The sequence below is a fragment of the Anarrhichthys ocellatus genome, unplaced genomic scaffold (assembly GCF_004355925.1).
Source record: "Anarrhichthys ocellatus isolate YVR2014 unplaced genomic scaffold, GSC_Weel_1.0 scaffold138, whole genome shotgun sequence".
Taxonomy (NCBI): Eukaryota; Metazoa; Chordata; class Actinopteri; order Perciformes; family Anarhichadidae; genus Anarrhichthys; species Anarrhichthys ocellatus.
In genome coordinates this window covers 346,605-362,168 of record NW_022280168.1, presented here as the reverse complement: position 1 = coordinate 362,168, position 15,564 = coordinate 346,605, and the positions used below count along the sequence as shown (strand labels likewise).

General features: G+C 42.9%; 1 protein-coding gene across 8 annotated transcripts in view; it reads right to left on the bottom strand.

Annotated features, from left to right (window-relative positions):
- The window catches only part of dlg2 (discs, large homolog 2 (Drosophila)), a 191,857-nt gene that overhangs the window by 117,426 nt on the left and 58,867 nt on the right, over positions 1 to 15,564 (bottom strand). For 2 of the 8 annotated variants that reach the window (XM_031877477.1, XM_031877484.1), the window contains exon 1: positions 9,799 to 14,189. The exons of 4 other annotated variants lie outside the window; for them this stretch is intronic. In XM_031877477.1, coding sequence (XP_031733337.1) covers positions 9,799 to 9,897 — 99 coding nt within the window. In that variant the 5' untranslated portion in view covers positions 9,898 to 14,189. Of the gene's footprint in view, positions 1 to 5,471; positions 14,190 to 15,564 lie in introns of those variants that run through there. 2 more of the 8 variants (XM_031877483.1, XM_031877490.1) reach the window with 1 other exon arrangement.

Below are 15,564 nucleotides of genomic sequence, written 5' to 3'. Positions count from 1 at the left end.
TGCAAAGCATCATTTCCAGCATCAGGCGGTCCACGCGGGATTAAAAACGTCTCGCTCGCAGACGTTCTCGGACGTGCAGGCCAGAGTCCCGCCGGCACCCCCAACGCGCTGCAGATTGCGAGGGCCCGTTCATCGCTGCTCGCAGCTTCAATTTGGGGGGCTATTAGGACACAGGTAGCAGTTTTATTCAAGACACTGAATCAGATTTTCAATGCACTTTAATTGAGGCTTTCCAACAGGAGTAATCAGTGGATGGCAGGAGGCAGAGTGTTGCAAGATGTTAGAGTCGTGACAATGCAATCGTGTATTGGATGCAGCAGGAAAGATGGGCTGTTCTTTTAGAAATGAATCCATCTCTGTTAAGAGTTCCTGCAGAAACACCTGCTACCAAGAAGAAAATAAAACTTAGAATCGTAGCTTGTATAAGCCATGTATATCTACATAGGGAGCAGGTCGTCTTCCACGGAGTCCGCCATCGTGCACCGCCATGTTTCTACAGCAGCTCAGAATGGACACTGTGGACGCCATTCGTGTTTTACAGTAGCTCAAGGTAGGGATGCTACTGCTGGATGTCTGTGTTCTTCATTCTTTATGAACTTCCACCAGAAATGTTAATTATTTTCGAGTGGGATATTAATGACTTTATACAGTGACATTGCCATTGTAAACATTACTGTCCAGATAAAGTCTAATTTCAGTTTCACTTCACTCCTTCTGACCATTAATTCAGTCCCTCTCTCTCTTGCCCACACACGTGCACTTTGTGTTTTTATCCTTCTGTATGTCTCTGAATCTCTTATACACAAGAAAAAAAGAAATAAGCTTACTCTTGAAATGTAATTTTCTTTAACATGTTTTAAATCTTGACTGGATACATTGCATCAGACAAAGGACTTGTCTCTGTTCATGTCTTGTTAGACCTTAGTGCTGCGTTCGACACCATTGATCATTACATCCTGCTGCAGAGACTTGAACATTATATTGGCATCAAAGGAAACGCACTAAACTGGTTTAAATCCTATTTCTCTGATCGATCTCAGTTTGTAAATGTAAACGATGAAACCTCGATGAAGACCAATGTCATGGTGTTCCACAAGGTTCTGTGCTTGGACCAATCTTGTTCACCTTATATATGCTTCCTTTAGGCAATATTATCAGAAAACACTCTATAAACTTTCATTGTTATGCAGATGATACTCAATTATATCTATCGATCAAACCAGATGAAACCAACCAGCTCACTAAACTGCAAGCATGTCTTAAGGACATAAAAACCTGGATGAGCTGCAACTTCCTGATGTTACACTCAGACAAAACTGAAGTTATTCTACTAGGCCCAGAACAGCTCCGACATCAGTTATCTGATGATATAGTTTCTCTAGATGGCATTGCGCTGGCATCCAGCATTACCTTTGACCAGGATTTGTCTTTTAACTCCCAGATAAGGCAGCAGAAAAAGGGAAATATGGTCTGACTGTTGTGATAGAAATTGTTAGTGTGCTAGTACATTTCTACTGTGAAATCACAGGAGAAATGTACTAGCACACTAAAATTGTATGTGCCTTACTCACTAACAAAACTATAAATGTGACATATGAGGAGGATGTCTCTGAGGAGAGTGGTAACAGGACCATATGGGTTATCTCTGCCTTTGCTTTAATAAGAGGAAGTAACCAAATGGGAGTTGCAGTTTGACCAGAGAATGTTTAGGTGTGAAGATTCCCAGGGATAATCAAAGGTAACAAAGACACATGTCTTTGTGTGACAAGGCTCAGAAGAGGAAGGGGATGACTGGAGGGGTCAATGGGGAGCTTGAAACTGCTGATCAATTGTTGTAATGTAAATACCTGATGTTCCCCCCTACTGTGTGCTGAGATGTTCAAGAGCAGGAGACAAACTGAGTGGGGGCAAGGGATGGCTATTTACCTTCTCCTTACCGGAGCCTTGCGTTATGTCGGTGTGGTATACAGTCCACCCCTCAAGTGCAATAGCCTAAGTCTTACTTCACTCATTTTATTTTCCAGTGACTAGGCATTAGCCAGAAGCAGGCCTGGTAGTGTCAGGATCCAGGATCCCTGTCTGACCCGTTGTGTGTTACCTCTGTTTCCCCTGATCTCCTCTCCTCATGTGTTCTGTCAATCCCCTGTTTGTTATTGTGTGCCATGTGCTCTGTGTTTTTCCTCTGCCTCCAGACACCTCCCATGGCCACACCCCTGATTAGTACACAGCTGCGGACACTCCAGCCGATTACCTCCCGCAGACTCACACCGTCGAGCTGCCTGCCCTCCGGTGTCGAGCCACGGGACATCACACCGTCGATCTGCCTGCCCTCCGGTGTCGGACCACGGGCTCCACACCATCCTGTCCTCTTTACTCTGGCAAATAAAATCAGTTTTACCACATTCTGTCTCCTGTGGTCTTGCTATTGGGTCCTAACCGTGAACTCCCGTGACAGGTAGTGGACTAGCCCCGGCTTAGCTTTGCTCTTATCCCGACTATTCTCCCTCCTTTTCTGGGGTGGTCACATGGCTTCCGGTGGCATTTGGGCCAGCTGGTCTAACTGGATGGTCAAAAGATTTCGTGGACAGTGATCGTCTCAAAATCTGCTGCACTTTCCAATGTTGATGAGTTATTTTTTGTCGTAAATGTAGCAACGTTTATGGGAGCTTCTGGACGCCCCATCTACATGCGCTACAGTCACTATGGTAACATGAAGCTCAGAGACCTGAGACTCAACACTGCCCTCTTTGACTGGATCCTGAACTTCCTTACGGGCAGACCCCAGGCTGTGCAGATGAGCACTACCACATCCTCCACCCCGACTCTAAACACCGGTGCCCCTCAGAGCTGCATGTTAAGTCCTCTCTTGTACCTCGTTGCTCAAACACGACTGCCTGGATACACACAACTCCATCAAAAAGTTTGCTAACGACACGGCTGTCATTGGCCTGATTACCAACAATGAGCACAACAACCTTCATCTCAATTCTAGCAAATCATAGGATCTGATGTGGACTACAGGAAACAATAAAGAGTAGGACATGCCCCATCATCCTCATCACTGAGACAACGGTAGAGAAAGTCAGCAGCTTCAGGTTCTGCGGGTTTCACTTCAGCAAGGAACTGACCTTGACTCACCACACTGACAGAATAACAAAGACAGTGAGAAAACGCTATGTTCCTTCTCCACTGGCTGAGTCCTGGAAATTTCTACAGGTTCATTATTGAAAGTATCCTGACCGGCTGCATCATTGCCTGGTGTGGCAGTTGTGCTGCCATCAACCATAAGGCTCTACAGAGAGTGGTGCACATCACCAGGACAGAGCTGCTATCGATGGAAGACCTCTATACCTAGTGGTGAGGGAAGAAGGCCATCAGGGTCATCAGAGACTCCAATCACCCCAGCCACAGATTGTTCTGCCTGCTGCCATCCAGCAGTATCCGGTCCCGCACCACCAGGCTCAGTGACAGTTTCATTTATTTTCTAATAACTGCAACCCCATTATTTTAGCTGCAGAACTATTTTCTGTTTTAGATTCTTGCTATATATTTATTCAGTCCCAAAAATCTGTTTTGATAGACCCTATGCTGTGCAGTACAAGTAAGTTATGTTAATGGTTAAAGAAAATTACCTTTTGGTCTGGATGTATGTTTGCAGGGCTTGAAATACCATGTGCATAAACAAGGTATGAAAATTTGAGCTGTGCATGTAATTCTCAGCTCTATTTGCACTAGTGTACTATAACTTGGTACATATGTTGTGCAGCGCTGCTAACGCTCCCGCATTGACTGTGAGACTCACACGGCTGAAACTTTTCTCACTCTCACGACACACATCCATCTTCTCATGCAATGAAAAATAAATGTATAACTGTTAACGTTGCAGCGCGAAAAGAAGACACCGACAGCGCACAAAGAGACAAGACAGAGCAGTACAGCACAGCAGCAGTGTGCTTTTGGTACAGTACCTGAACATATAGCAGCCAAAAAAACAAAAATAACACTTACCTTACAGTAACAATTTATTACACATCATATATCTAATAAGTCTTGTTGAATATGTGACGTCTCAATGCTGAAAATCTTCCTATAGCCATATAAAACACTCTACAGGCTCAAATTATATTGTTACACTTTAAAATTCTACTCATTCTTAAAGTCTCATGAATTAAATAAATGTTTTCCATTAAAGGTTTGCTCAAATTTCCAACGTGGTTCCAAAGTTATTTTACAAATCTGTTTTTGATCAAATTTAAAGAAAGGACACATTGATTATTTCCTCATATATGAACTGTCATAAAAAAGAAAATGTTGCAGTGGTTATTATTACATTTCTAATAGATGCACCAAATGGTGCAGTAAATCTTAAAAGCCCATTTTGTGCCCTCGAGTGGATGCCGCCAGTGTCCCAAAAGTACATGCTCAACAAAGCAGGCAGCATATGTCGAAAGCACACTTCAGTTTTTTTATTTTAATTGTTTTACTAAAATGATTTACCACCAGTACAAACCAAGAGTACATCACAGAGCAAGAGTGCATCATACTGCCTCCCCCAAGCTACTTTAGCAGTAGTTTGTTGTAGGCTACAACAGCAAAACTAAGTCATGGCACTGAGGCATGATGAGTTCCAAGTGAACGTAGTGGAGCACATAGAACGGATTTATACTTTAACAGTGAGTGACTAATGCTCCAGGTAGAGAGAGAGAGAGAGACAGAGACCAAGGGAGAGATGGAGGAGGAGGGCATCTGACCTCTGGATGAAGGCTTAAATGTGCTTGTTAAACTAAGCAGAAGCAGAGACAGGACAATAATGATATTTATCAGAGCAATGCAATGGGCTGTTTTAAACTCTGAAAGGTTTGATGAAGAATACACATTGGGGCCAGACTTCCTAACCAAATGACGCCTAGCTGCTACTTCAGGCCCCTGTGTCGACCCCTTGATTGACCAAATGCCAACTGTGTGTCCTTCCTGCGGGTCTGAATGTAAATAAACCCCTCCCTGCCCTTTGTCATAGTCCCCCCTTACCTCTGTATCCTAGTATTGACATACAGTCTAACCACTGCTCTGGCTCCCTGTATAAAATGCTTCTTTCTTCATTTGTTCGGGGTCAACCTTACGGCTCAGATCTGCTCTGTATCTGTGAGGTCACCAGTTTGCCGGCATGCTATAATAAACTCACAACACCACAGCAACTTCTGAAGTGGACTTGAATGATTTCTTCAACAGGTTCCACACAGAATTCATCCAAAGCAGCAGTTATTGTAAACTGTTTTGAAAAGGGCAGGCAAAAGATACGGGGCCGGTGATTGAATGAACCATCAGTTAATCAAACTCTCGTCACGTCTTTCTCGAGAGAAAACATGTTTTCCATCAACAAAAGCCTTCAGTGTCATCCTTTGCTCTTCTATTAATGACGAAATACTGTCCAGTTGTGATAGAACTGATGCTTTTGCAGCATCTTTACTAACCTCTTTAGGAGTCGCCATTGTTGTTTAGAACAAACACTTGTCTCTCTGTATGGTCTCACACACACCTAAGCCACTCAAACGCATTACTTGAAGCTTGGCAAGATGGATTTTGGTGTGATATGTGACGCTGCGATTCACACATGGTCTTGTGACGTTGCAAGAATCCAGCTGCGAAGTAAATCAAAAGACACAATAATGACATGGAATTCTCCTTTTTCATTTCAGCACACTGAACACTCAACACTGATTAAAAGTGTAGTCTGGAATACAGAAAAGGAAGAGAGGGTTTGAAGGAGATAATTCAATCATGTTTTGATACGCGAGTAGATTTGTATAGAAATCTATACAAATAGAAAAAAATGGTATAAAAATGTTTTCGTTAGCTCGGCAACAACACATGCATTATAAGTAATACATTAGTGTATGATGCATATAATTATTAGTAACATGTTTGTAATGTATTTTGATGTGCAGCTCGAGGAAATCTCACATTAGTCACACTTCACAGTACTCAAAGAGGAAAATGATGTTTCATTCATCATGTCAAGTTGCTAATTTTGCACTTCTTGGCAATCAACATAATTAACCAATTCCTTTTCTTGATTAAGCCTGATGAAGTCAGCACACCATAAACACTGCACACTCTCCTCCTGTAGTGCAAAGCCTCTCAACGTTGGGGTTTGTAGAATGCTGTTGCTGTGGGGCTGGTCGGGCTGAGCTGTGTGCAGAGCATCACTGCTCATGTGTGGTGCTGTCATGCTCCACTGAGAGGATCCCTTCTCTATGATGTTCACTACAGCAGAATCCAGATGAGATGGAAATGTGGGTTGGCATGGCCAAGGGCCGATTCAGAGCCTCTGTGCAGATTTAGTGTGGAATCTCCCAGCCGTTGTGTGCACTGACCTCTTTCTGTGGCTTTATATATCTACAGTTAGACTCTCTTCCCCCATTCTCTGCTACAGTCCTAATTCCTACGGACAGCAGGAGGGAGAGCTGAGCTGTGAGAAAAAGAAAAGCACCTGCCCTCTGTTTTTCTCTCTTTTATAGTCAAACACACACGTGTTGTCATCTAATGTTTGTTTTTAGCTTCAGTGTGTCAAACTCTTTTCAGGTGAGCAATGGATTTTGTACTCACCGACTGTCTGGCTGTTTTTACAGTGACTGTTATTCATGGGATTACATGGAATAATTCTATAGTCTGGGAATTAGATTTACTGTAGTTGATGCCTTTTGATTCTTGATAAGTTTTCATCTCGGTATGTGTTCTAAATCATATTATCAGGCACTGTACAAGAGAGATTTCGCGTATGTAAATTCTATAAAAGCCTGTACGTGATGATAAGGGCTGGAAGAGGAAATGTAATCTCAGTGGCATCAGAGCAATATTCAACTCCAATGACATGAAAACAGATCTCAGAACAGTTAAAGAAGGAAACAGTGATCACAACAAGAAATATATTAACACCTACTTTTAAACTGACTGATGTAGACAAACGCGTTCATTCATTTCAAAACCAGTGGATGTAAGTAGAGGGGAAAGCACTTCACCAGGGACAGAAAAGATGGGGAGAGACAACAGACCTCAGTGGACAGCTTGACTGTCTAAGCTGTATCACAGTCAGGAGAATCAGCGCACATATTTGAAGTGATTACGAGGAAGATTTGAATAATTGTCACGTCCGTGAAGCTGTACTGAGAAACCACAGTTAGAAAAACCTAAGAGCTGAGAGTGATCCACAGTAAGAGCCATGAATAACTCACTGAAGCTAAATTACTTCTGTTTCCCAATAATTCTGTTGACTGCACTGTTCCCCTGCCACATACTAACCCGCCTGTCACTTCAGAGGCAGCCACTCCCTCCTGCCCTGCAGTGACCCCTTTCCTGCCACATTACCTGACCTCCGCGCTCCCCCACTGCTTCCCTTTTCCCTCATCATACCGGCCCATCACCATTCATTCCCTTCCAGATTGTCTACTTTTCTTCCACCTTCGCCTTTTACTGCCTGAGTCTTGGATTGATGATCCTGAGCCCCGCCCCTTCTCAGATATGTTTGCCTGTTATTTGACTCCAGAAAACATGAACTTTTATCCTAACCTGTCTTTTTCAGTCTTTTCTGTTTTCTGAGATATTTCAGTGTGGCATACACATAGGAGTCATTGTACCTGCTTCTCAAAGTTTAGTAATTAAAAGAAAACTGTAAAAATGAAAAGAAAAAGGTTAAAGAAAAAAGAGTCTCTTTGTCCACATAATGCTATACTGACTACCAATCCAATAGGGATGCAGCATACTGACTGGTCCAATATGACTGGATCATGTTTTGGTGTCAATGGGCCAATCGGGTATCTGATGTCATTTGAATAAAGAACAATTCAGTACCTTTATACTTATGTATTAATGTGTGACATTTTGCATTCCAAAGTTATGACTCATACTTAAGTTTAGCCTGATGTTGCCTTACACGTAAAGAATGATCCCCGTCTCTCCGACATAGTGAGTCATACAGCTCATTTATCTGATTGGTACTCGGGTTTGATACCCAATGAAATGATAACCAATGAAATGATAATCAATGAAATGAATAAATGGAAGAAGAATCAGTGCATCCCTAAATCCAATACCAGTGCTCTTTTGTCCCCTATATGTATGTAATGTAATCCATAACGCTCACTGTGTGGAATCAATGTCATGTGAAACTATGTGTCAGTTCTTACGTTTAAACAAAACCATTGTTCATAACCTTGTGAGACTTGTATCTATGTGGTTTAGACTGTTTGTACAAATGTCATCATTGATGTGCAGCATCAGTCTCATAACAGCAGACGCACTAGCATGCTCAACTTGTCTGCCACTCTTCCAGCGGCAGGGTTTTTGGTTTCGTATAGTGATACAGACCTGACAAAGTAAAAGAAAAGGCTTTGCTCAGCGTTATTAAATGCACCTACATCTCTTCACCAAACCACTACACCTGTGTAAATGTTCATCCTAAGTAAGAGATAATGTCAGTTCATGTTTACTGAGCTATTCTTCTCAACATGTTATGGAATGTATCTCGTCTAAAATTTTATAAAAAGTACTGAACATCAAGTTTTAAAGTAGCTACAATGTTTGGCAACATTATCTTACCACAAAATCATTATCAACACCTCTGGCTTCACAGTTAGGAAGTAGCAGTGCAGCATGCAGGCAGTAGTGTACTATCAGCAGTAGCTTAATGCACAAACAACCCCAAACCCAAACCAGCTTCCCTGAGTGAACCCTTCAACCCAGGTAAAGACCAAAATATCTGCAGTTCACATAAAACGCAAAGCAAACTTTTTGTGTGGCGCAATTACATAGTTTCAATACAAATACATGAATAGATGCGAGTTGAGTAGAAATATTTTCAAACGAGAAATTTGTGCGACGCCTTGACATTGTTCTTCTGTTGTCACTGACATCCTGAAGTTGTTGAATCAAAAGAACGATAGCAGCTGTCTGTTGGCACCCAGAGCTCTACGATAGGACCTCATCATACAGAGACCAGTCAGACCTCTGTGTGTAAACCATAGACTGTCTTTAGTAGAAACAATAATGGTGCTGCCTATTTATGACTAGATTACGCTATTGGAGTGTTGGTGTAACAGCTGCAATGTTCGCATTGTTTGCCTGTCATCTTGCAGACAGACCTGCCAAAGCATGAATTCAGACTTTTTACAAATCAACATCATTATATCGTTATTTCAGCATCCTTTTTATCTGTTTATTGCAATTAAATCACAGCAAAATCAGTTTTTATTGGTTTCATACCGTTGTAGTAAACCAGCCGACATGTTGCTAGCTAGATACAGTGAATGCAAAAATGTTGCGTTTGGAATGAACACATCCTTTGCTGGGGCGGTTCGCTAATTGCGGGCGAATGAAACAAAGCTCCTGTTAAAAATTAACAAATCTACTGATAACAGCACATTAACAGCGATGAATGAAGGGTGGTACATGGATGCAGAAATATAACAGGAGCTGTAAATATGGCCTCATTAAGCCCCAGTAAGCATTCTTCCAGCTTTGAGGGATGCAGATAGGAAAACAAAACTGGGCTAGCACTGCTTTTCAAAAAAATGTAAATAATTTCCTCACTTGACAGTTTATAGACAAACACAACCAACAGTGGACTCCTCATCCCATAGGATTCTCTTCCATCAGGTACTATAGCAAACAATAATACAGAGAGCAGCACAGGATAATACTCAGAAGTCTAACAGAAAAATCTCTAGTACAGTACTACTTCAAATGAGCAACTGTCAACATCCTAGTGTTCCTCTGAAGCAAACAGAGTGGTCTGCAACCTACCTTGCATCCAAACATCAACGACAAAGTGTTGTTGGTGCAGGCAACTTTGCAGTGGCACAGCACCGGGGTGCACTCTGGGCTTTTGACTATGGGAGACATTCCTGTAGAAACGAGCCGTTGGACGGACTCTGCAGTAGCACAGCGCTTAAAGGCAGAAAGACGAAGAGCCACAGTCGGACCGAACTAGAAAGCTAGAAAGAAGGTTTGCGCTTTATGAGAGCGAGGTTTTGCATACAGGCTTATGCTCTCTCACACTCTGTCCCCACCATACACTCCCTCCCTCTCTCTCTCTCTCTGTCAGGAATGCCCACTGTCTCTATCCCTCTCCTCCTAACCATCCTCCTCCTCATGTTAGCTTTTTCTGTGGAAGGAATTCATTACCTGAATAATCTGCTATATCACTTGTCCTTAACTAGCGTGAATTTGCATTTAGAAAAAAAAAAAAAGGTCACTCTTTTTGTTTTATATTCATATACTGAGTATGTAGCTGCTGTGTACATGTAGCAGCAGGTCAACCAAGCGCTTCCCCTCAGTCTTGATGTAGGGCGCCCCCAGCTGGCCAACATTACAGATTAAAACTGCAAACAGCTACTTTTGTGTCAAGTTTCCCATGAGTATTAATATGTATTTATCATGTTTTGTTTCAAAAGCCTGTGTTGGAATGCAGCTTTGTAAAGTCAAAATGTATTGCCTGCCAGAATGATGCATTCATGCGCAATTATATTAATGTGAATACACCAACTATAAATACTAAAATAAGCATAACAAAAACACTTTCAAATGATACAACACTTTAGCAAATGTCCTTAACTATGGTTGGAGCACCTACCACTGGTCCCTTTATGGGGTTCAAAATCTTGCTCAGTCCTTTTCTTTTCCTCGTCATACTGTAATCACTTGATATTAGTAATGTGGCCACAGACCCTGTTAAATACCTGCTTCTCCTTCACTCAAATGTTTCTGCAGTTAAACACGGAATGTTTTACAGACCATCTGAGTGACCTGATGATGCTCCTGGTTGATGAGGTCATCCTGGACCCACCAGACTCTCCCAGTATGAGACTTCCTCAGAGGAGCAGGTGTCATGCTTCAGTCAGCCGATTTATATTTCCATTCCATTGGCCATAAACAAAGTGACTTACTTATCATTCTTTTTTTTCTTTTACAATTTTGATGTGATTATACTGTTTGAACAGGTGATATGAAACACATATTTGATTTTATGTCGAAGGGTTAAAAAAAACTGGTCCATTTAATATCCTGACTATTAAAATGTGAGAAAGCTTTACTAGTAATCCTTTACTTCAGCCAGTACATTTTCAGATTTCTCAGATTCCCGCTCAAACAAGCAGCTGTGAAGTTATGTTTGAACAATTAGCGTGTTATATCCACGATAGAAGACCGGAAACACAGACCAATCACAGCAGACTGGGAGAATAATGTGTTGTGAACAGTAAAGCATGTAATCATGAGGTGTGAGATGAGGGAAAGGGAGAGAATGATATATCATATAATATATAATTATCCTCATACTGCAGCTGTTTCATTTATACACTGTCTGTCAAAACATGATAATAATAGTAAGATGATAATATGATAAGTGGTGGCAGGCCACAGGTCATGTAGAGAATATAGTGCTTAGCTGACGGAATGAACCCTTTGATAAGAACTTCATGTAGAGGTGGGCTCATAGTAAATGTTCAGTATTTATGCACTGGGCTGAGTTGTAGAGGATCAACAGCTTCACTGACAGCCTGCATGTTAATACACAAACAGAAAACACTGGCCTGATGCTTAACAAGGACTATAATTACCTGGGACTGCTATAACCTGAGGTGGTTTTGATTAGCCATTTACTGAGTAAAAGATGTTGGAATCTTACTAACTAACTAGAGCATGCAGTCCAAATATAGGATTAACGATCAGATGCTCTGGTTGTATTTTGATCAATCTATAATAAAACATATTCTGTTGGAATGTAGCTAAAGGATGTCATTTGAGAATGAGTCAGCCATGCAGTGCTCGTTTCTGCAACATTGTTCTTTCAAAATAAACTGTCTTGCATAGTCTCTACATGTAGGATATCCATATTACAACTAATTCCAATTACAGTCAGTTTCTTCCAAACAGTTACAACCTTTTATTCATTAGTAATAATCGTGATCAACAAATCCACCCCCTCATCGGCACAAATCACAGTCAAAGTGTGTCTGACAGACCAACAACACATTCTCTCTCCCAACTCGTCAAACACCACTTGGACAGCTGCCCTCCACTTCAAACTATGATGCTCTACGTTCCTCTCTGGCGATCAGGGACAGCATGTCAGTTTCTGCTATTGCATATGCACATGCAAAATGTCTTTTCAAAATAAACTTCCATGTTAACAGTAAATATACAGTTTCTGCCCGTTACGTGCATAAGGTCTGTTTTCAAAATAAACTTCATACTTACTTGGTTAGGCTAAAAAAAAGATCTTGCTTTCGGTTTAAATAACTACGTTTGTTACGTTAAATAAGTACGCTTGTTACGCAACCGACGTATGCATTCGTTACGTAACAAAAATAGAGGTAAAATAAATCAGTGTTGACTTGGTCTGGGGACATGAACATGGTCTTCTGGGTGGAAGCTCTCTTTTTTTGACCCAACCTCCTCCTTAAATGGACTTCCATGCTCTGTGTACTACATAATTCGCCCTGAGCGTCTAGTAATGATGCGGATGGGTTGGAGTTGACTCTGTCTGGTGGTATCAGACATCGAGGGCCAGTGACCAAGCGTCGGTATTTGACAAGCTGGAAGTGAGACCGGGTTAACACTGCACATGCGTCTTAGGTCAGGCAGATGAGAGTGAAGTGCTGATGTGTTCATACCAGCAGGAAACTATAAAACCACAGTAGGTTAATATCTTCTTACAAGTTACAAGCTGCTGGGTCTAAAAACATCTGTGTCAGAATGTAATGCTACCTGGTTGTCTGCTTGGCCAACAGTGACTTTCACTATAGACATTAGTATAGTCTTCTATTCTACAGTATGTCTGCATGTGTGTGATTTAAGCATGTGGCATTCTAGGCAAATAAAAGCTGCTTTTTATTTAATTTCTGACAAATCTTTCCTGGTGGTATGTATAAATACACACACACACACATATACATATATATATATATATATACTGTATATATGTGTGTAAATAGAAATGTGTCAATGTATCGTCAAAATCTCTGGGCCTCAAGCAAACTAGTAAATATGACTGTGGAACCTCTGTGCTTCAGTACTTGCTGTGTCTGTGCTGTAGCATCTTTAAAGGAACACATCAGCCCTCGCTTCATAGCTTCAGATTTTCCCCACCCACACCTACTTCCATTTCCCCTAATCAGCCTAGTAGTATACTGTATATACTGACTCAATTCCACTTGTTCTCTGGCAGATTGTCTAGTTTGCTTCTCTCTAGTACTGTAAAGACCTACTATACATCATGCTGGCTCAATCCACAAGACAACATGTGACCCTGCTACAGCTGTCCGTATTTCAGCTTCTCTGTCTCTGACCAGACTTCTTTAGTCGTCAGCCTGCAGCAGAGCTGCAGAGGATGAGATCATCCAAAGTCCAGAGAGTAATTCATTACTTGTGTGAGGACTATCACAGTAACACAGCTGCAGTATCAGGCTCTGTATTCTGCATCCTGATTCACCAGCATACAGTGCGGTACAGTGTTAACTGAACTGAACCACTAGATGGACCCATAACACTGAGGATAACACTGTTAACATGTGGAACTAAAAACTCAATTACACTTTAATATAATTTTATATATTCTCATGAATACCTATGTTGAATACACTTATTGTAAGTGGCTTTGGATAAAAGCGTCTGCTAAATGACTGTAATGTAATGTCATGTAATATACAGTGACTGAGGCCAATGTTGTAATGGTACATTTCTACTTAAGTATATTGTGTAAATGCTTAAGTACTTGTACTTTTGCTCTGAACTCAGTAGATCTTCATCCTTGTTTTAACATACGTGCTCAAATGTATCTTGTGTGTAATAGAAACTTGACATTCTTATGAGTATTTTATATTCTTATAAGTAGAACTGTTTTATAAACTTGTTGTGAAACAGTCTATCATAAGCTTGCATCATGAGACTTGTGATCCATGGAGCAGCTGACTGTCCATGTACCCATATGCACCCATATCCTCTTGTTCTCTGTGTTGGATAACAAGTACCTATTGTATATTTACATGTTCTGTGTCTTAAGGATAAAATGTATATATCTGTGTGTCTGCTGTTACACAGATAAAGCGCCTCTTATACTTTACTCCAAGCTCCCTCCTGATGACCGAGCTCCTTACCCTATCTCTAAGGCTGAGCCCGGCCACCCTACGGAGGAAGCTCATTTCGGCCGCTTGTAGCTGCGACCTTGTCCTTTCGGTCACGACCCAGAGTTCGTGACCATAGGTGAGGGTAGGAACGTAGACTGAGTGGTAAATTGAGAGCTTTGCCTTCCGGCTCAGCTCCCTCTTCACCAAGACGGTCCGGTGCAGCGCCTGCTTTACTGCTGCAGCCGCACCGATCCGCCTGTTGATCTCCCGCTCCATCTTACCCTCACTCGTGAACAAGACCCCGAGATACTTGAACTCCTTCGCTTGAGGTAGGCACTCTGTCCCCACCTGGAGGGAGCAATCCACCGGTTTCTGGCAGAGAACCATGGCCTCAGATTTGGAGGTGCTAACTCTCATCCCCGCCACTTCACACTCGGCTGCAAACCGGCCCAGTGAATGCTGGAGGTCATGATCCGAGGAGGCTAACAGGACCACATCATCTACAAACAGCAGAGAGGCGATCCCGAGACCCCCGAACCTGACGTTCTCCGCCCCCAGGCTGCGCCTAGATATCCTGTCCATGAAAATCACGAACAGGACCGGTGACAAAGGGCAGCCCTGGCGGAGGCCAACAACCACCGGGAACGTGTCTGACTTGTTGCCGAGAATGCGGACACAGCTCCTACTTCAGTCGTACAGAGACTGGATCGCCCGTTGTAACGGGTCCGGCACCCCATACTCCCGCAGCACCCCCCACAAGAACCCACGAGGGACCCGGTCGACAGCCTTCTCCAAGTCCACAAAGCACATGTAGACTGGTTGGGCAAACACCCAGAACCCCTCCAGTAGTCTTGCGAGGGTAAAGAGCTGGTCCACTGTTCCACGGCCAGGATGGAATCCGCATTGCTCCTCTTGAATCTGAGGTTCAACAAGCGGTCGGAGCCTCCTTTCCAGCACCCCGGCATAAGCCTTCCCCGGGAGGCTGAGTAGTGTGATACCCCGGTAATTCGAGCACACTCTCCAGATGGGAACCACCACCCCGGTCTGCCATTCCATGGGCACTGATCCCGACCCCCATGCGACATTGAAGAGGCGTGTCAGCCAGGACAGCCCAACTATGTCCAGCGCTTTCAGCATCTCAGGGCGGATCTCATCCACCCCCGGCGCCTTGCCACCAAGGAGCTTTTTAACTACCTCAGCGACCTCTGCCAGGGATATGGGTGAGCCTCCCCCTAGGTCCTCAGGCGCTGCCTCCTCTGCAGACGACATGTTGGTCGGGTTTAGGAGTTCCTCAAAGTGCTCTTTCCACCGCCCGACGATGTCCCCCGTCCGGGTCAGCAGTCCCCCCCCCCTGCTGAAAACAGCCTGGGGTAAGCCCTGCTTTCCCTTCCTGAGCTGTCGGATGGTTTGCCAGAACCTCCTTGAGGCCAACCGAAAGTCCTTC